Genomic DNA, 20846 nt, shown 5'->3' with positions numbered 1-20846 from the left:
GGGCCCAGAGCAGCCCAGTGTAGTTGGACCTGCCTTGAGCAGGGCTTGGCAAGGCAGCTCCAGAGGCCCCGGCTCCAGGGGCCCCTGCCAGCTCCTGTTTTTTCTGTGGCTTTATGATTCACTTGACTCAGCAAAGTGTTACCCCAAGATAATAAAAATAGTCCAGCTGATAAAGCAAAGCGAGTTGCAGAACCTGCATGGGTTTCATACTCAGACTGGGTAACAACTGGGCACAGGGTCATTTTTAAACACTGGGTATTTGGTCACCATTCTCCAGTGTTTACTCTTCTGCTCTTGGGTCCTAACTCTGTATTAGAGGGTTTCACTTTTGTTCTGTCAATGACTTTTCTGCCCTTTTGCCACAAACAGGTGACTTTCATGGCAGAAGTGGTCTCATTGCAATACCTTGCATATTAAGCCTTTAAATGGGCTTAATAACACAGCTTTGTAACACTTGGAAAGTATTTTCATGTAGTTTTTTTTGTGGTTTGTGAAAATGTTATTAACCCTCTCCCTTGTTGATAACACATACTTATCCCAGGGAAAAGAACATTATTATGCCCAGGAAAAAAGTAAAGGGTAAATCTGAAGCGTTCATTTTCTTATAGTATGATTTAATTCTGTATCCCTCCTTCCCCACTCCACTTACATTGTGTTGATTATGACTGTTGTTTAGGTGGTGTCTGTTGTTTGCCAGGTAAAAGTCTACACTGTTTTCCTTATATTTGCAATTCCATTTAAAGCACATTTTTTCTCCCTTATGTGCCAGTAGGCATCATGGCCGGCAAACAGTTGCTGTTTGCTGAATACTGCTCTTTTTTTAGGCTTGCAGACCAGATGAGGATGATGAATTTTCCTCAGTGGTTTGATTTACTGAAGAATATTTTTTGTAAATTCACCATCTTCCTCAAGAGAATAAAGGTAAGACATTAATTTACAAAGAACTTCACATAGTTCAGGCATGAAAGGGGGAATGAAGTTGCTTTTCCATTTGAAGTTGTAAGATGTTGGTTTTGCTTGTAGAGTTCAAACTTCTGATTGAAAGAAGGAGATGTGAATATCAGCATCCAGGGCAAAAATGATCAGTGCTAGCAAAGAGAGCAGTGGCAAAGAGAGAATACTTCTTGTTGCTCGATTACTTCTATTCTAAGCTGCTAGGGATTAGGACAGGACTTTTGCATGTGTTGGATTGCTCCAAATGAGGTTTCTTTCACCTATTTCAGAAACACCAGATACTGGTTGCCATCAGACAAATGGATCTGCCTCCAAATACTAATCACACAACAGAAAATAAAGCCAGAATTTAGTTTAATTCTGTGGGCAAAAGAAAATCTCCTTCTAGCATAAGCTTGTGGCACTGGGTATTGGGGTGTTTTTTGTAATAGAAGTTATATCTCATTTTAGGCAACGTTAAATACTATCCGTAGCGTGGTTTTCTTGGTTCTAGACAAGAACCAAAAAACCAGAGACCTGGAAGACACGTTACAGAAGAACTCTGCTAAGGAGAGCACGGTGGACACCGAGGTGGCCTACCTGACGCACGAGGGAATGTTCATCAGCGACGCCTTCGGCGACGGGGAGCTCCCAGCCGGAGCAGCCGACACGGCCTCCCAAAGGAACGCCTCCCCCAACAGCGAGCCCTGCAGCAGTGACTCCGTCTCGGAGCCCGAGTGCACCACCGACTCGTCATCCAGCAAGGAGCACACCTCCTCTTCCGTTACTCCAGGAGGAGTAGAGATGATGTGAGTGAATACCCTGCCTGCCTCCACCTGGCAGCGTGGCCGGAACAAGGGGTGAGGTGCAGGCGGTTGTTTCTGGTCACAGAGTACAAAAATGACTTAGGAAGAATGTGCTTTTTAGGTAGGTGAAGTGTAGTGGCTCTCCCCCTAGAGACTGCCATCAGAGTGCACTGTTCCCAGCCTTTGTTTCATTTATTTGCCTTGCTTTCACCTGCATCTGTAGTGGTACAGGGACTGATTTATGTCACTTCTTCCAGAAAAGAGCCCCTTCTCCATTAGTTTTTCTGGGGAGGCCACTTGTGTAGAGAGCAGGAAAGATGTGAGTCCGTGAAAGACAGATTGTTTGTCATGCCTTTAGCAGGCAGAAGCATTTCTGTTCCCTGTCCATGTTCCCTATGGTTATTTTTCCTAGAGTTTTATGTTTGTTTGTTTGTTAGTTTTAAGCTGGCTTCATGAAATACACCTTGATAAATTCTAGAGAAAAATCTCCTCTTTGTCATCAACCATTTGACCTGCATAAATAAATAAATAAATCCATCTCAGTGCTTTGGTTACACAGGCAGTGCTGCCCTGAGGTGCTCCAGTCTCCAGAGGTCTAACCTTCTGGCATCCTTTTATGCACCCCTTACTTGTGATAGCAAGTCAGAGCTATCTTTTGAAAAGAACTGGGCATAATATGTGTGGGACTCAGGCATGAACCATTTCAAAAGCCAGTAAGTCTGGATACAGAGTTATATGAAGCAAAACTGAAATACCACGTGTTAATAACCCTGCTGAAAGATGGAAGACAGCAAGTGGCCTGCTCTTGCTGCTTGGTCCTTGAGTATCTAAACCTATGTGTTGAAGCAGCTGTTAGTTTCAATAGGGACCTTCCCCCCAAATCACAATGCTGGCTGAAGGAGATAGATTTAAAATAAATATGCTGTGCATAAAACGCAGGCCTTTGTATGTCTGAACATCTGTTGTGTGCTGGAGGAGAAATGAAATGTGAAGAGGAGTCCAGGGTTACGTGGAGGAGCAGGGAAAGGGAAGGGGGTTGGATCCAAACTAGTCTGGAGCACTTTGCCAAGTTTCCTAAAAATATACCATCCAGCTAGAGGTTCTGAGGAGTAAAGTAGTTTCTGAGGCTGGTTGCATAACTTCATTCTAAAATGCACTTGCTTCATCGCTCTTCTGGTTTTGTTTGCACCTTTGCTCTGTGTTTGGAGCAGGCTAATAAAACTGCACAGAACAATGTTAGCCCAGTTGTTGCTCCACAGTGTCCCAAGTTCTCTCCTGTCATGCTGTCAGTCTCTTGGGCTGGCCCAGAAGATTGTGATCTTCACTAATGGCGTGAACCATAAACGGCAGAACTGTGCTAAGTGCTGGCCTCAGAACAGTAGGCAAGTCATACAAGGTTTTTTAAAAAGCACCAACTTCAGAGCCTGAAGTCTAAAGAGGTAATAGAATGACAGCCTGTAGACTAAGGCTGGGGGGAGTGCAGAGCATCTATTTTAGGCCTTACACTTGCATCAGAAGAAAGATGCTATGTTTTATCTGTCATATGCTTGTGATGCTGAAGTGTTACAGGAGCTGGGTAAATTTTAGCTCAGTAAATGTTAATTATATTTATTGTATCAGTAATGGTTATATCTTGTTTACTCTTAGACCATTAATAGCAATTAGAATGCGGATTCAGAAAAAAAGATAAGGATGTGCAATTATGCATTTCCTTGCTTCAGGGGCTGACAGGACATTGACAGCAGCTTAGAAGATCCCATCTGTATAAAGTGACTTTGGTGATTAGCTGACTGTCTGCATTTGACAGTTGCTGCAAGGCTCTTTCCTCCTGTGTGCAAAAATATGGTTTTCTCTATGAACTGATGCTCAGCCAACTGGTTCTGTCATTTTTAGGATCAGCGATGACATGAAACTGACTGACCTGGAGCTGGTCAGGCTGGCAAACAATATCCAAGAGTTACTTTATAATGCCTCTGATATCTGCCATGATCGTTCAGTCAAGTTCCTCATGGCAAGAGCAAAGGTGAGGAGCTTGCTGGTGGTGCCTCATGCTTGGTGAGCATTTGCTTCCAGGTTACTGCTTTAATGAGGGTTCTGGAGCGGTGTCTGCGATGGGAGTACAGGGCTGTTCCTGCTGCCACAGGCTCTGCATGGTAATGCTCAGAGCACACTAGTGTTAACATACTCCATTGTAAGGCAGTGTTGGTTTCTTCTACCTATTTCTCTTTTTAATATTCTGACTTCCTGTCTTTGATGCTTCATGCAGAGAATGCGTGTTTATGTGCAGGTAGCTGCTTGCACTGCAGTTTACCCTGTCTGTCACATGTAGGGTTAAAGAATGTGCCTCTGAAAACTGCAGTAGCCCTCAGATATGCTGACTAGTTATTTCTGTACATCTCTGAATTTTTGTGGTGTTGTGTCTCCTTACAATGGTTTTCTTTGCATGCAGGATGGCTTCCTAGAGAAGTTGAATTCCAACGAGTTTGTTACTCTTTCTCGCTTGATGGAAGGCTTTATCTTGGATACTGAGCAGATCTGTGGCAGGAAAAGCATGTCCTTGAGAGGAGCTCTTCAGAGTCAAGCCAATAGATTTGTGAATAGGTTTCATGAGGAGAGGAAGACAAAGCTAAGGTACCTCTGGGCAGACAATATTTGTGTTCTTCCATGAATAATTTTATGTATCGTATGCCAGCCAAACAGAGTCTTTTGTTGCCTAGAACATTTGTAAGCTTGTTGTACTTTAAAGCAGGGGGTGAAAAAATTGTATTGAACCCCAATTAGCAATATTAGACTTCTACTGTTTTCATAAGTTGATTGCTTCAAACTGGATTTTTCTCCAGTTACCTAAATAAGGACAGCAGCAGCTACAGAAGGTACACAAGACTAACATTGAAGGGGCAGGGTTGCTCTGTTTCAGGGGTTTAAGAATAATTCACTTTCAACTGTTTCCTGAAAAAAAAAAAGCCAAAACCAAACCACTTGGAGGAACAGCCTTGCCAGTAACATCCATCAAGTCTGTTTGCTCTCCTCCATCAAAAGCTGTTAAAATTCCAGTATTTGTACATTATTTCATTGGCAGTGATCTCATAAAGACCTTTATTGCCTTTATTGAGTGAACAATTTGTGAGATCTCTAGACCAGCACAATGTTGTTCTGTTTTGCTGCTGACAGTTGTTGGTCACCTCCTTCTGATGAAGATGACTGACATAACATTTCGGGCCAGTGGCTTTTTAGAAATTGTTCTACAGCATTACAGGCAGGAGAATTGTCAAGACAAGGTATTTCTTTCTCAGCCTCCTCTCTTTTGTGTTTATAACCAGCCTGCTTTTGGACAACGAGCGCTGGAAGCAAGCTGAAGTTCCTGCTGAGTTCCAGGACCTCGTTGATTCAGTGTCAGATGGCAGAATTTCTCTCCCTGAAAAAAAACCAACAGGTGTGTGTCTTGCAGTCCTGCTGTGAATTGAATTTATTATCTGCAAATTCTGCTGTTGAATGTTGATGAACATATTCTGATGACACTCTGGATCTTTGTTTGCTCACTGTCCTCTGGGGGGATGAGAAGAAAGTTGATAGCTGGTTTTTTTAATTGTATTTTTTTTCTGTTACTAGTGTTGAAATGCCTTGCGCTGAAAGATTATCTGTTTGTATTTTGAAAACGCCCAGAAGTGTTAGCACAGGGAGGGAGCTGCCTTTTTATACAAATATTCCCAGTGTAGAGGCTTGCAGTCTCTGCACAAATTCGGTCTTTTCCCACAAGGTACTGCTGAGGAATTGCAGGGAACTGAGGAGCACGTGCATGTGCTCAGCCCTCCTTGTGTGAAATGAAGCCTGCATCCTTCCCACTGCTTCATCATCGCCGGTTCAGATGAGAGGCAGCATGCCATCTGGCTGCTCGTGGAAGGAAAAGCTCATGTTCATTCAATGATTTACCTTGTCACAGAAACCTCATTTGACCTCAGAGAAGTTACTTTTTCCTCCTTCTGCCCCACTTCCCTGTGTGCACAGTGGGAATGCTTAATGTGTTCTTACCTTGTGGGGATACTTGTCCAGTATTGCAGTGGTGGGGGGAGAGGGGGTGAATATCCAGAAGAGGAAGAAAACATGCAAAGAGGGGGAGAAAAATGGCAAGAGATTAGAAGGAAGAAAATACAGTGATGGCATGGTGGAGAAACCCTGACCTCCTAGAAGGAGCATAGCAGATACAGGGAGTGTATTAAAGCAATAATCACTCGAGTTATGGAACATAACACCAAAATATGTTCATCAGCCATTGCTTGTAAAATAACCTCCTCCAGCCTCCTTCAAGCAGATAATTTAGTGTGAAAAACTGCATCAGTAAGAGCTTCTGTTATGAAGCCTGAGGAAAAAGTGATTTGCAGTTAAAATATTAATATACACAGCAAATCACTTGAGAATGTATAGTAGAAAACCTAGTGGCTTTTTCTGCCTTTCTTCTATTTTCAACCTGTTGTATTTGGAGTTTTTAAGTCCATAATGACTGTGGGACTATGGGATTTTTTGATCTAAAATTGTAGCAGATAATGAAGTAACTTTATGGGTCATAAAAATTATGATGGGTGATCAACTGTCTAATAAATACTGTAAAAGAGAGAAATGCTACAAAGACTGATTGTGGGTTTTTTCAAACCTTAGCAAGTGAACACTGCATTTTTATAAACAGCATTTTTTGCACTTGTTTTTAGTTCAACTCACTCCTTTTCCTGTCTTGCTAAAATGTCTAGCTACTGAAGAAAGAAAGCCAGCTGAATTCCTTATTGTTGAAGGACAAAAATATGCAACAGTTGGGTAAGGTGCACTCTTTTCTCTTAGCAGTGGGTTAGTTGGCAAGAACTTTTGAGTAGAACTGTGATGAATGCTAACAGCTTTAGCAATCTTACTTAAAGATCCCTCTCCTTTCATAGACTAATTTCTCTTTGGTTCCCAACAGTTATAAAGTACCACAAACTCTTTGCTACATTAAAATGCTGTTTCTTCTCTGAATGGCTAGGCTGAAGTTTATAATTTTATTTGAATCCTTTTTTCCAATTATTTCATGAAAACACACAGCTGATAATACAGGTTTGTCTTCTGAGCCCAATGTTGCTTCTTGCAATCTTTGTTATCTCTGGCAAAAATTGTAGGCTCTTAGAATAGTTTGGGGTGAAAGAGACTTTTAAAGGTCATCTTGTCCGCACTGCCTGCAGTGAGCAGGGATGCCTTGCACTAGACCAGGCTGCTCAGAGCCCTGTCCAACTTGACCTTGAATGTTTCCAGGGCTGGGGCATCCACCACTTCTCTGGGCAGCCTGTACCAGTGTTCCACCATTCTCTTTGTAAAAAATTTCTTCCTTATGTCCAGTGTGAATCTACCCTCCTTTACTTTAAAACTGTTGCTCCTTGTCCTATCACCAGCAAACTAAACAGTTTGTCCCTATCTTTCCCATAAGCCCCTTTAAGTACTGGAAGGCTGCAATAAGGTCTCCCCAGAGCCCTCTTCTCTCCAGCCTGGACAGCACCAAAATGCCTGAGTCCACTACTGAATGATTGCTTATCTTATTCAAAATAAGATATGGGCCATCTCAGAAGCTGCATATGCTGTTTCTTGGTATCCTGTCTGCTTTGAATTGGAAAGTGGTTTCTTAAAGCTGGTTATATCAGAGACATTTTAAAATGTATGATACTCACTTATTTCTTTCATGTAAAAGCATGCTGTGTTTGCAGGGACTGTGAGGCTTAAGCATTAATTATGCATGAGAGTATTTTTGGAGAGGGAGTAAAGCCTGGAAGATCTCACTCCCCAGAGCTCTAACATCAGTTTGCACCAAACTTAAAAGGTGTGATGTACAGAATGTCTTGGACCAGCTGTCATTTTATGAGTTGCTTCATGGTGATGTGTCATTGTTCAATTGGAAACAGAATCTGATGGCTGAGAACTTCTGTGCCAGGCAGATGATATCACTGCTGAAGAGCATTTCAGGTCGAGCAAGAGCATTGCTCTAAAGGATAAATTTGCTTAATATATGATGTGTTTGATAATATACCTCTGCTCACTTGAAACTTGTTCAATTGAGCTCTGTGAAGCAATCATGAGCTTCACAGTGCAAATATTTGTTTCATTTCTACACGCTTCTACATCCAGTTTCATTGCATCTAATCAAATAAAATGCATTCGTCACAAATGCCTAGAGTTCACAAAACATTTTCCAGGTGTTTATTTTCAGCTGACTTGTCATCATCTTTCTGCACTCTACTGCCTAAAGGAAGAAAGAGATTCAGCTTTTTGAAATGTTAAAATATCTACTCTGAACATTTTATCTTGCGTCAATTTCCCTGCCTTCTGTGTATTTGAATTCAAAGGAGCATGCTTGCTCTGTGGGAAGCCGCCTTAATTCCATCCAGTAGCTCCCAAATTCTGCAATGCCTGCTGACTTCAGGAGAAATTACAGGTGTTGAGCATTTTTGAATATTTGGTGCTGTTTCTTTGCAGCTGCCTTCTCTGTTTGTGACTCCTTAGCATTTATTACATATATTTTTCAGAGGTTTTTCTCTCATATGAAGTACTTCTTCCACACACCACCCTGTGGAATGGGTATTGGTTGTAACTATCTCTGTGTAAATCTCCTTTATGTTTCACTTCTGCTCCACATCAGTTAGTGGATTTATTCAGTGCTATAATCTCTAGCATTGGGTAGCTTTCTATCAACATGACTGGCTTGTGTTTGATTTTTCAACATCTTTTGTGCACTGAGATGGCACATTTGGCTGTTTCCTCTCTTTCAGGACAGTATTGCTGCTAATAAGAATAATCCTGGAGTACTGCCAGTGTGTGGATAACATTCCCTCCATCACCACTGACATGCTGACCCGCCTGTCTGATTTACTGAAGGTATGGCTCCAAATGTGCCCCCTGTGCCAAGCAGGGGCAGGCAGGGTGCAGAGAACATGTCTTACTCTCCATAACACTTATGTGTTTTTGTGATTACATATAACTAATACAAATTATCTAGAAATCATTGTGTTTGCTACTATGCCATAAGGAAACCTTTCAAGCCAAAAGCATTAAAGATGTAATTTGTTGTGGGAATTAACTCTGGGAGGGCTATCTTTCCTCCTGTTCACCTGGAGTATTGGAAATCCCATCTAGTAGTATTGACATAGCTGCCTGTCCTTCAGGCTGGGTGTGGGATTAATGCTGCTGAAGAAAAAGCAATTTAATCCCAGATGCTAGAGAAATATATATCTATATTGAGGAAGGAAACAAGTCCCTTGGTTTTTACAAATTAGTAGAGTCAGTAGAAGCATGAAAAATGGTATGGGATGAAGGTTCTGTTGTAAAGGTGATGAAACACCAGGACCTCTTTGTCATTTATTTCTCACTAGAGAAGAGGAAAGCTGGTAAAGCCCAGACCCTGCAAGGTAATAGAAGTAAATAATAATAAAAGGAGCACATTAATGCACCTTAAAACTGTCTATGTATCCACGCACACACAGACACACATATATATGTATCTATATAGGCTCCAAAGCCTCGCAGTTAATTTATGTCAAGGTTTTCACTTGTGTCTTTGCCCACAAAGGTTGTATTGAATATGAGCATAATCATTGAAAGATAAACAGATTCAGTCTCCACAAGGATATTTTACATAAGGTGGGGGGCAGGAGAGGGGAAACAAACCCTAGGAGATGGAGCTTTTTAAATATTTGTCCTGTTGGTAGTTCTTATTTGAAAAACCAGATGCAAGAACACTGCTCCCTGCAGTTGTCATTCAGATTAATCCACAAACCTTTCCTTTTAAAAGCACTATCCAAGGCAAATCAGTCTGTCTGGGCCTGCCCCTATTCAAATCTTCTCCACCTGCTGCTTCCCTCAGGAATTGCAGCACCTTTTCACAGGTAGAATAGCCAGATTTGCATATCTGTGTTACTTCCCTCTCCTTACTTTATCTCATTCTAGCTCTGTCATTTATGGTTTGTTTCTTGGTATTCAAACATCATGTGCAGTTTAATTACTGTATTTCCTGTCTGTCAGCAAGGTGCCATCAATTGGAGAGATGTCAAGAACAGCTAGAAAAACAAAAGCTCATTTATTACACTTCGAACAAAGTAGAGCCACTCCAGGTGTCCTGGCAGGTCACTGCACTTTTTGTTTGACACCTGTCAGAGCCAGAAAACTTTGAGGGTAGCAAGAGCTAGACTGATTGTGATGGAAAATGAAAAGCATTCCCAGGTAATGAAATTCCAGGTGGTTCCGAGCTATGGCTGCAGCCTGAGTGAAATGACATCTGTGTATGGGAGAAATTATGGAATCATTTAGATTGGAAAAGACCTGTAAGATCAGTCAAGTCCAGTTGTTTACCCAACACTGCCAAGGCCACCACTAAACCATGTCCCCAGGGCCACATCTACATGTCTTTTAAATACCTCCAGGGATGGTGACTCCACCACTTTCATGGGCAGCCTGTTCCAAACTTTGACAACCCTTTCAATGAAGAGATTATCCCTAATATGTAAACTAAATCCCCTGGTGCAACTTGAAGGCACTTCCCCTTGTCTTGTTGCTTGTGGAAGAAGAGAGTGACCCCCTACATGGCTACACCCTCCTGTCAGGGAGTTGTAGAGAGCAAGAAGGTCCCTCTGAGCCTCCTTTTCTCCAGGCTGAGTGCCCCTGGCTCCCTCAGCTGCTCCTCATCAGACTTGTGCTCCAGACCCTTCTCTGGGCACACTCCAGCACCTTAATGTTGTGAGGGGCCCAAACTGAGCACACGTGGCTGTAATTACTGGGGTCGTTCAGGCAGTGCAGACAAGAGAAGGCTCTTGGCCCTCCTGCTGTGTGCAGGAATGCTTTCCTCCCAGCAGGCACAAGGAGGAGGTGTTGCTCTTTGGCTGTTCCAGGCATTCTGCTCCCTCACTGTTCTGTCTGCATCAGGCCATCTGGGAACAGTCATTCTCACAGAAGGCAGGGGACAGTACGTGTGTCCAGCACCCTTTACAGACCAAGTTTTTGATGGTCTGCCTCACAGTTAAACCTAACCTGAGCTAAATACCTGAGGAGCTTAGGCGGTGGGAGATACAGCTGCCTTTGGCTCACTGATTCTACTTTAAAGTCCATGCACAGGTGTAAGAAAAGGTCTTGCTTTTCTGGAGAACATGAAGTGAATGTAAGGCAATTTCAGCCCCTGACCTCTGTCAGCAGTGTAGGTTATGCCTCTCTCAGCTCAGGGGCCACACATAGCTCTGGTTCAGTTGTAGTGCGAGGTCTGGATTGCTTTTCTGGCCCTGGATGCACCATTCCGGCAACCCAGAGTTGGGGGGGTGGTCCATGGTGGCGCTGTGGGCCTGTATTTTGTGACTGACACCAGGCAACAGACAGAGAAATTATTTCCCCTTTTTGCCCAAGGAAGGTTGAAATATTGGGCTTGTTCTTGCATTATCATGAAGAAAGACCTGTGAAGCAGAATTATGCCCCTGCCCTCAGAAAAGTGGTCTTTATGAGGGAAATCCTCTGTGTTGCAGGCAAAAGCTGCAGGGCAGTCTTGTCACAATTTCTTCTGAATCTTCAGGTGTATGAGAAAGGGTCAGCTCTCTGTAAGTTTTGCCTCCCAATGTCAAAAGAGTGTTCTGTTCAAATACGAGCCCTGGGACTTCTGCTCTCCATTCAGTGCAGGAACTGGGGATAACAGCAGTGGCTTTTCTACTGCATCACCCAGGCCAGTCTGGAGTATCTGGTGTCTCAAGATGTGTAAGGAAGCAGAATTCCAGTGTAAGACAGAACATGCTGATAGCAACTGTCTTAACTGCCCAGAGGCTTTGCTGGCCTATGCGATTTTAATGATAACTTCTTTTCTCCTGGAAGTAAGTTAGGAAAGTTTAAGCATGAATTGTCCACTATACCTGGAATTCTTACAGGACTGGCTTTTCATCTTCTGTGCATCATTTCTTAAATCCAGTATTTCATAATGTTGCAAACATAGATTCAGTCACCTCAGCAGGAGGGAGTTTCAGTGCTTTCAAGTTTCCTTTAATATCAACAGTGGAGAAGGTCAAGAGCCTGAGCAAAAACTTGTCATCTTGAAGTTTTCCACTCTGGTTTTCCACGTGGCTACTCTACTGAAGAAAACTAGTGAAACTCTGGAACTGGCCTTCATAATAACTTATTTAATCTTGCAAAATTCTTTTGATGGTGTTTCTAAACTGTGGGGTTATGTAGTTGATAAAGAATCAACATTCATTTTCACTGTCCTTTTTCTTACAGTATTTCAACTCTAGAAGTTGCCAATTAGTGCTTGGAGCCGGTGCATTACAAGTTGTTGGTTTGAAAACAATCACTACAAAAAACCTAGGTATGGATTTCTGTATTTAAAATGTCAAAGGTTGTTCCCCTGCCTGTTGAAAAACCCAAGTGCAGAAAAGCCCTAAATATCTATGATAAGCTTTGTTTGAGTTCTGGGGCTGTGCATGGACACAGAGGGTGATAAGACCTTGCCAAGTTACCTGTCTGGAGTGTAGTTTTAAACTTTCTCCTGAAATTAAGAGCCTTTGATTGATGGGTTTGAGCAGGTGTTTAAATTTACAGTTCCCATGTTTCAGGGTGAGAAACTGGTGAGATTACCAGTCTGCATTTCCCTTTTGGAAAGGGAACAGCCTGATGAGAAAGGGCTGAAAGGCTCTGGGCCACAGCTGGGTTAGGTTTTTGCTGCAGAATGTTTGGCCAATGTGGTGACCACACTGGCACCACTGAGTGTCCTGCTGCTGGCAGGTTTGCTGGCAGCAGCAAACTCCTGTTGGAGTTGGGAGAAGCCTGGTTTTTTGGGATCCTGTTGACCCTGCAGCAGGAGCAGGTTCAAGGCAGGTCAGTGCTGGCAGGGCAGGGTGTTTTGTACTCCACTGCAGAAGAAACACTGCTGCCTTGAGAATGTGGTTGCTGAGGTTAAGTAGCTGATGAGTCAGGTCCTTTGAGATCTCCCCGATGTCTGCATGTGCTCAGGGCTCAAAATGTCGAGTAAACACTCAAAGCCTCTTGTAAAATCAGTCCCATATCCCATTTTACCAAAGCTGGGTGTGAGTAGCCAGGTAACAGTCTGGCATCTTCACTGGGTGGGGGCTCCCAGGGAAACAAACATGTATCTGTGTGCTTTTGCAACAGACAAAAGCTCACCATGGTAAGCTGTGTCAGATCTATTGTTTATGTCATAACGGTCCATACAGAAATGACTCTTCCTGTGTAATAACTACGTTATTTCTCTTCCTGCATTCACAGCCCTTTCTTCACGTTGCCTCCAGCTTATTGTACACTACATTCCCATTATCAGGGCTCATTTTGAAGCTCGGCTGCAGCCGAAGCAGTTCAGCATGCTCAGGCATTTTGACCACATCACAAAGGTAATTCTTCTGGCGGTTTCTGAAAAGTGAAGTTCTGCATTTCGACTGTACTCTGAAGAACATGAATGCCGCTAGAAAATGAAACCTGCTTTCTTCCCTTACAGGATTATCACGACCACATAGCTGAAATTTCAGCAAAGCTCGTTGCCATAATGGATAGCTTATTTGACAAACTATTATCCAAGGTAATGATTTATGGAAATAATTATACGCTCTCTAAATTGCAACTGGAGGTCTCATTGTATACAGCCTAGATGTTTCAAATGGAGGCTTAAACTTTCCTAACCAGGACTTGTTTGAATTTCTTTTAACTATATAGATGGAAAGCTCTGTGCTGTTCTCATGAATGTGTTTTGTGTTCACATTTGCCACCTGGGTGTCAGTCACCTTCACTCCCAGAAAAATGAAATGTTTCCTTGGCTCCTTCAGCAGGAGCAGCAATGCTGTGGCTGGTGCAGATGCTCAGCTGTTCAGGAACTGAAGTGCTCTCCTACCACTGACAGTTCTTGTCTGCAGCCAGGCTCAGCAGGTCCCATTTCCTGCTCTTTGCAAGTGGGGAGGGTGGCATTTCCGGCAGCTGAGGGAATGGCAGGAAAGTGCTGAGGAGGAAGAGTTTTGGAGGGGAAGGACCAGCCCATCTGTTGGGCTGCAGGTCTGGGGACTGGAGGTCTGTGCTCAGCAGTTCCTGCTCTGGGGCAGCATTAGTAGCTGTCCCATGAAGTGCTCCTGGTGTGCTTTGGTGTTTGAACAGTGGTGCAGTGTGGTCCTGGGCTGGATCTACTCCGACTCACCTCAGGGTGGAACACACTGAGACACCTCCGTGGCCCACAGATACATAAAGTACATGACCTTTTAAAGCTTAGTAGTGTGCTTTGGATCTTAGGGGTTTGGGGAAAAGAAGTAAGCTGTTTTGTGACACAAATAAATTAATTTCTTAGTGACAGATTTGATTGATTGGCCTGGGCCAACCTCTTCCTTCAAGGAGCTCATGGGAAGCACGGGAGCACAGGTTGGGGACAGGCTGATGAGAGCTGCCATGGGGCAGTTACAACAGGCAGCATTTCTATCTTCCTTGCTGTTTCTTTTATTATATTGTTACTTTTTGTTGTGCTTTTTCATTTCACCTGTTTCTTTGGACAGTCAAATGGTGCTGCCTAAACTTAAGGGGGGGGGGGAAAAAAAGCCAAAGCATTTGAATTGGGATTCCCCACTCCTGTTGTGTTTACTTTTTTAAAAAATGTGTTTATGATCTTCTCTAAAGACCAAAATGATCTGCTGGTTTTGGGGGTTTTTGTCCCCCATAAAAGTAGCTGTTTTGTTAAGTAACATGGCTTTTTGGCCACTGTATCTCTTGAGAATAAAAGACAAATGCAAGAATTTACATTATTGATACTAAACAAGTGTAGCCCACAACAAAGGAGGAGCACAGTTTATGCTCTTGATGACATTTAGTGAGAACCCATCCCTTATGGTCCCTCCATTTTCACAGCCCATTGTCCCTTTGGGAGCTGGCACAGGATGTAAACTGAGGCTTTTCCTGTCCTTTAGAGCTCTTGAAGGCTGAGTGACAGTGCTTGGCCCGCATGAATGCAGCCCACGGAGTCCAAGAGCAAAGGAGGATTGATTTGCTTCAATTCCTAGCACCCCCCATCATTTGGCTCATCTTGTTCCTAAAACAATGAAATCTTGGCACTGAAGGCTGTGCAGAGCATAAGGCCAGGACATTTGGGTTTATGCTCTGCACATAGGCAGAGCATAAATACAGGCATGTCAGTACAACCATGTCAGTGTGTTCCTGGGTTCAGGTGTTTGCAGTGTCCTGGGGATGAAGCGGTCACCTGCTTTGAGGTGTGTAAATCTGCACAAGTGAGTTCCATGGCAGTGGGTGCCCAGCACACTTCAAACCCAGAAATTCCTGCTTTGTAGAGGAGATGAACAGTTGGTGCAGTGGACAGGGTGTTGACCTGGCACTGGGTAATATGAGCAAGTTACTTCTGCATTTCCAGGCTGTGCTTCCCCTGGGAGCGCCATGGCATGGGAGCTGTCCTCACCCGGTGCCACTGAGACAAGGCAGTTCACAGCAGCATGGACACTCCCAACAGCTATCTTTAACAGGGAAATACAACAGGAGTGGGGTTATTGAACACTGGAAATAATAAAACTAACAAATGGGAAAGGCTTATTCATTACCATGAATGGAAAAAAATCCAGTGTGAGTTCTGAGCTTCTCTTGGAACTTGCTGTCTTGTGACTGTTTGGACAGAAGAGCAGTGAGGTTTTTTTCTGATCCCTCATGGTATTAAAGCTGTTGATCTCAGCTGCTGATAAAAATGGCCAGGAGAACTTGGGGTACTTCCTGGGGGCGTAGCTTTTCCCTGTGATGGTGAAGAGTTGTGTGTGGCTGTAATCATGCAAGAGCCACTGCTGTAGCCTCCAAGTTCCCTCTGGCTTTACAACGTGCCGGGAAATTGGAAACAATTTCTTGCTTAACTTCCTTGTCTTGAGGCATGCTTGATCCTGCACGCTGGGTGGTTGTTCCCTGGAACAGAAAGCATTATTTTCTGCTACTTCTCCTGTCAGAATTAGGTCATTGGTTTGGATTCTCCATAAAGATGTTCTCAGAACTCCCCATTTCTTTCTTTCTCTTGTGCTCAGACAAGCTTTGTTCTCTTTCACGATTTAGGCCCACATAAAAGCAGGCATCTTCTCCAATCTGTTTGTAAATGATGTAGTTACAACAATCTGGTTCTTTCCTGAATTGTGCAAGGCTCCGTGGGGAAGTGTCACCCTCCCAAAGGTGACCTGCCTATGTGTCACCCAGGCCTGGGATGGCATGGGCTTTCCACCTGGAACTGCACAGCTGGCTTCACTGTTCCTGGGACAGGTTTTCAGTGTTTCTGAAATGCTATTCAGATCTTTATCCAGAGTGGGGACATAAGAATTCTGTTCCCTTTGTAGCAAATCTCTTGCCATCTGGTGTTACCCAGTGCCTTGTTTCTTGGATTTCAGGCACTGGGAGAAGGGATGGTTTTTTACTTTGCTTTCCAAGGTATTTCTGCAATGTTCTTGTGGGATTTTTTGTATGGTGTTGTGGCTGGGGTTTTTTTATGGCCAGTGATGAGATTTCAGGAGTTTCCATTTCTTTATGGTTTCCTTTCCTTGATTCTTCAGAAATTTGGATGTGTATGACACAGACAAGCAGTTTTCTCTTGGGAAGTACTAAGGGGCACATTTCTCAGAGGCAGAAGTGCTTGTCTGTCATTGACTCGTACCAGTGTGAAGGAGAGGGCCAGCTTGCAGCCACGGGACCTGCATCTGCAATTCCTGGCTGGATCAGATCATGCCCAGCCACCCTTTTAATTTGTGGTGTGCTAAATGGATCTTGATTCCTGACATTATTAGCAAAGCAGAGCTCCAGGTGGCTGTTGGGAGCTCTCCTACATGAACCATTTTAAAGTGGCAGAAATGAGTTAACTGGTTGTGTGTTTATTTGCAGTATGAAGTGAAAGCCCCTGTTCCTTCAGCATGCTTCAGGAATATCTGCAAGCAAATGGCAAAGATGCATGAAGCTATATATGATCTCCTTCCTGAGGAGCAAACTCAGGTGAATGTTATTTTTGAGCTTCATCTCACAGCTTGCTTGCAAATGTGCATGGACCTGGGAACAAGAGAGACTTTATCTGGGGAGAGGGGAATTCTTTTTTGAGTCCTGGTGAAACCCACACGTTAAAGGGCTTGGCAGCAGTCACATGGACAGCTTGGGCTGAGCTGAAGGAAGTATTCCAATGTGTAGGGAGAATGATGACACGCAGAAAGAAGAGATTTCGGGATTTTGAGCTGCCTTTTGATGTCTAGAGATGGCAATCCAGGAATTGGTGCTGAAATGCCTTGCAAATGGCAACATTTTGGGGTTTGAGTACAGCCCTCTGAGAGGACTGTTCTGTAACACTGCTCAGAATCAGTGGCTTCCAAAAGTCCCTAAATGGACTGTGCACCCAGACTGTACCAGATGTGCTTTTGCAGGATTTTGCTGCAGTCATTGCTACTGCAGAGTTGCAAATCTTAAGGACAGGAAGGACCAATCCAGTCACTGAATACAAGAAGCTGTCATTTTTCTTGCACATTAGATTAAATGGTCCCTCCTAGCACAGGAGAGATTTGTTATCTTCGAAGCTTAATACAAGTTGCTGGATACTTCAGACAACAGAGGAGAAAAGTTCACGTTCCAAAGAAAGTGTCCTCTAAGTGCCACCCACAATGAGTGGGTGAGGGTGTCCTGTGTGTTACAGACTGTATGTGGCCAGAAAGGCAAGGCTGAAGCACTGGCAGAAGGAAGAATCACAGGAGTTGCAAAAACAAAACCAAAAGTCAGTGATTGAGGGTGTTGGCAGTGTGTTTCCCCTGTGGAGGCAGTGATGTGAGCACGGGCACAGTTCCTTACTCTGCTGCTGTGGTTTCTTCTAGATGTTGTTTTTACGAATTAACGCAAGCTACAAACTCCACCTGAAGAGGCAGCTGGCCCACCTCAATGTGGTCAATGATGGAGGGCCTCTGAATGGGTGAGTTGGGGCTCTTCTTTGGCTGTTTAAATAAGCAGGCATTGACTTCTGCAACGAAGTCGTGATTGCAGAATCACAGCTCCATGTTTTAGTATGTCCCATTTGTAGCTTTCTTACAGTAAAGGACATGACTTGTGCCATTCCACAGTAACTAGGAATGCAATCCACTTGGTAACAGACTGGGAGCTGGACACTGTCCAACTGGAACCCTACTTGTAGGTGTCCTCAGCTCGTGGATTCCTTTTTCTCCCTTTGTGTGACAGCAGCAGCCACAGTTTAATTAGCAGGAATTGTGTGATTCCTGAAGCAGTTTTGAAACGTGGATGGTGACTCATGGTGCTGGCAAAGTAAAAATAGGAGAAAGCAGCATTTCATCTGTGCAGTGGGCAGCTCTGCAGGGATGGTTTTTACAGCAGAAACAGAGTTTATGCTTACAGAGCTTTTCCCTTCCCTGCCACAGCCCGACACCCCGTCCCCAAACAGGTCAGGGGTACCTTTCCTGAGAGAGAGGGTTGCCTGGCTGTCCCCACCTCCCAGGAAAAGTCTCTTGCAGGCTGAATTCTGTTGTCAGTTGGATTGTTCCTTGAAACAGTGGAGTTTTTAATTGTTCTTAATGACCTGGGGGCAGTGATGTGTTTGCAGTGTAGCAAGGGTGAAACTCATTGGGCCTACCCACATGCAAGAAAAGATTGTCTTAGGTTGCAGAAGTCAGAGAAGAAAGTTGATAATGTTTCAAATGTCCCTGGAATTAAAATTCTGTTCCTTTCCAATTTATTGTTGCTTCTCCTGCTTATGTGCATTCCATTCCTCCTTGTACTTTGTGCAAGAGTTTATCTGAACTGGTTCTCTGTACTCGTGGTGTGCTCACAAGGTGACTTCCCATTGCCTTTGGTACTTGGAAAGATGTTTGTAACCAAGCTCGTGGAGTATCCACTGCAGCCCCAGCTGATGTGAGAGCCCCTGGATGTGTTCAGGGTGTCTCTCACTGGGATATCCAATCCCAAACACAGTGCTGTGCTGCCTTCATCCTGCACTGTTGGTTTTGTTCTGTCCTTGGTGGTAAGGGGCCTGGATCCCTTTTGGATTAGGAGGGTTGGGGCAGGTGTTCCTGGTGACGTGCTGGGGGTGTTTCCCAGCAGTCAGGAGGTCTCAGCTGGCGCAGGACTGTCTGATGGCAGCAGTTTCTTACTTCAGACACGGCTCTCAGAGAGCTGGGGCTACTTGAGAAGGGGAACATCAACCCCTGGATGGCACTTGCTGCTGTTCCAGCACTCTTCACTCACCAGGTTCTTAACATGGTTTTCTGATCCTCATTCTGTTTAAACTGCTTGTTTCTGTAATAATAGTAAAAATCCAGGTCTGTGAAGCCTGGTTAATTTTTTTACCATGTAAATACAGCTTCTGTTCCTACATCTTGCTAGCAAGAAGCATCGTGATCCCTGACATGTTTCAACAGTGTCTGAGGGATTTTAAGTCTGTATAAACTGTTACAAACAACACAGCTGTTGTGCTGTTCAGTTGCTTTTTACATTAACCTTAGAATCATAGAATCATTACCTTCTAGAATACAGAAGTTAATGTTGCAATAATTAATATTCTTAGTTGTAATGGAATTGGGGGTTTAAGTCTAGATAAGCCTGGGATTACAGCAAGAGAATAGAAGTTTTAAATGCCTAATTCCTGCTGAGTTTTCTGAACTCATGGTTTGATCTCCCTTCCCTAGAACTAGTTTTACACCCAGCAGTAATCCTGTTATGGATGATCACTGCTGTAAAATAAACCACATCCGTAGCATTGAGTTTTGAACTGATACTTAAAATATCTAATCCAGGCATAGGATTTGAACATGTATTGTAGCAATTGTGTGCCAAAGTCCTCAACAAACCCTGTCTGCTTGTCCAGGCACTCCAGGTGGATGGGATGGGGTCAGATTCTAATCTTGTGTGTTTCACTGCAGGCTGGTTACTTCAGATGTGGCTTTTTACACTGGAAACCTTCAAGCTCTGAAAGGCCTTAACAACTTAGATCTAAACATGGCTGAAATCTGGGAGCAGAAGAGGTGATAATCCACTGGGAGCAGTCACTTGGCTCTGAGAACAGACTGACTTTCTTCTAAGCAGCGTGATGACGGTGAGGTGAATACTTGAGCCCAGAGCCCCAGAAGGGCAGGATTGACAGTCGGGGGAGCTTAGACTCAGAGGGTGCTGCAGGGAGAGATCCTTCCAGTGTCCTTCAGCAAGAAACAAGTGATCAGCTGTCTGTGCAATGTTTTTTCATTCTCTCTGGAAACAGACTCAGGTTTCTTTGGACCAAATCCAAAAGAACACATAGCTGTAACACAGCTGTAGTTGTCTAGAATGCTCTGTATATCTTTATATTAAAAAGATGCTTTGCATTTCTTCTAGTGCAATGAAATTCACATGGTGTCCCACCTTATTTAATGATGGTACAATATAAAAATCTTGCAGTTGGAACTCTGTAGAAAATGTTTTTCTCTATGAAACTATGCTGTTCTAAAATTTATTTTTTTACAGAACTTTATATAAATAAATGTCTTTTGATTGCTCACATATAGGATTCAGCTTTGTTAGGGAGCAATCCTGTTCCAGGGGATTTCTCATGACCTAAAATCTTAAGATAGATTTTCTAAGCAAGGGCCAGTTCCTCAAAGCCATTCCGTGGGGGATGGAGGAGTGACCTGACCCTCAGTATCAGTGACAGGGTAACACTGGGACTCCTGGGGGAACTGGAAGGTGGGAGAAGGGCTGCTGTAGGGATGGCCACCTCTAGCTGCCCATGGCCCCAGCCAGTGGGGAAGGACAGGGCCACAAAGAATAGGGCAAGAAGAATGTTCAGGTTTTTAGGCTGCTTATAAAAGGCTGCACCATTAAGGAGAGTGCAGCTGCCATCAATGTATTTCAGAGTTTTTAATACTATCTTTAACAGACCGGAGGCTGGCAGTAGCCAGTACAAGTGCCTGTGTTTCACACCTCACCTCACCCCTCTGTACCTGACCCCAGTCGAGTGCCTAACCCTGAGATGATCATGTCTGATGGAATGGTCTCTGCTGCAGTGTGTGTGTGCCTGTGATGCCCTCAGCCAGGCATGCTGACCTGGTAGCATAACACGTGTCATTAATTGTCAGTCAAAATAAAGCTCTAAAATCACAG

General features: G+C 43.8%; 1 protein-coding gene across 2 annotated transcripts in view; it reads left to right on the top strand.

Annotated features, from left to right (window-relative positions):
- The window catches only part of VPS54 (VPS54 subunit of GARP complex), a 47500-nt gene extending 26655 nt beyond the window's left edge, over nt 1–20845 (top strand). For both annotated transcript variants that reach the window (XM_048299905.1, XM_048299904.1), the window contains 13 exons: nt 825–921; nt 1405–1742; nt 3633–3762; nt 4189–4370; nt 5060–5172; nt 6482–6545; nt 8519–8624; nt 11991–12078; nt 12996–13117; nt 13222–13302; nt 16614–16721; nt 17582–17676; nt 19634–20845. In XM_048299905.1, the coding sequence (XP_048155862.1) occupies nt 825–921; nt 1405–1742; nt 3633–3762; nt 4189–4370; nt 5060–5172; nt 6482–6545; nt 8519–8624; nt 11991–12078; nt 12996–13117; nt 13222–13302; nt 16614–16721; nt 17582–17676; nt 19634–19739 (1630 nt within the window). In that variant the 3' untranslated portion in view covers nt 19740–20845. The remainder of the gene's footprint in view (nt 1–824; nt 922–1404; nt 1743–3632; nt 3763–4188; nt 4371–5059; nt 5173–6481; nt 6546–8518; nt 8625–11990; nt 12079–12995; nt 13118–13221; nt 13303–16613; nt 16722–17581; nt 17677–19633) is intronic.
- Nucleotide 20846: the final 1 nt, after the last annotated feature.

This window comes from Corvus hawaiiensis, chromosome 3 (genome assembly GCF_020740725.1).
Source record: "Corvus hawaiiensis isolate bCorHaw1 chromosome 3, bCorHaw1.pri.cur, whole genome shotgun sequence".
Lineage (NCBI taxonomy): Eukaryota > Metazoa > Chordata > Aves > Passeriformes > Corvidae > Corvus > Corvus hawaiiensis.
This window is presented reverse-complemented; position numbering and strand designations above follow the sequence as displayed.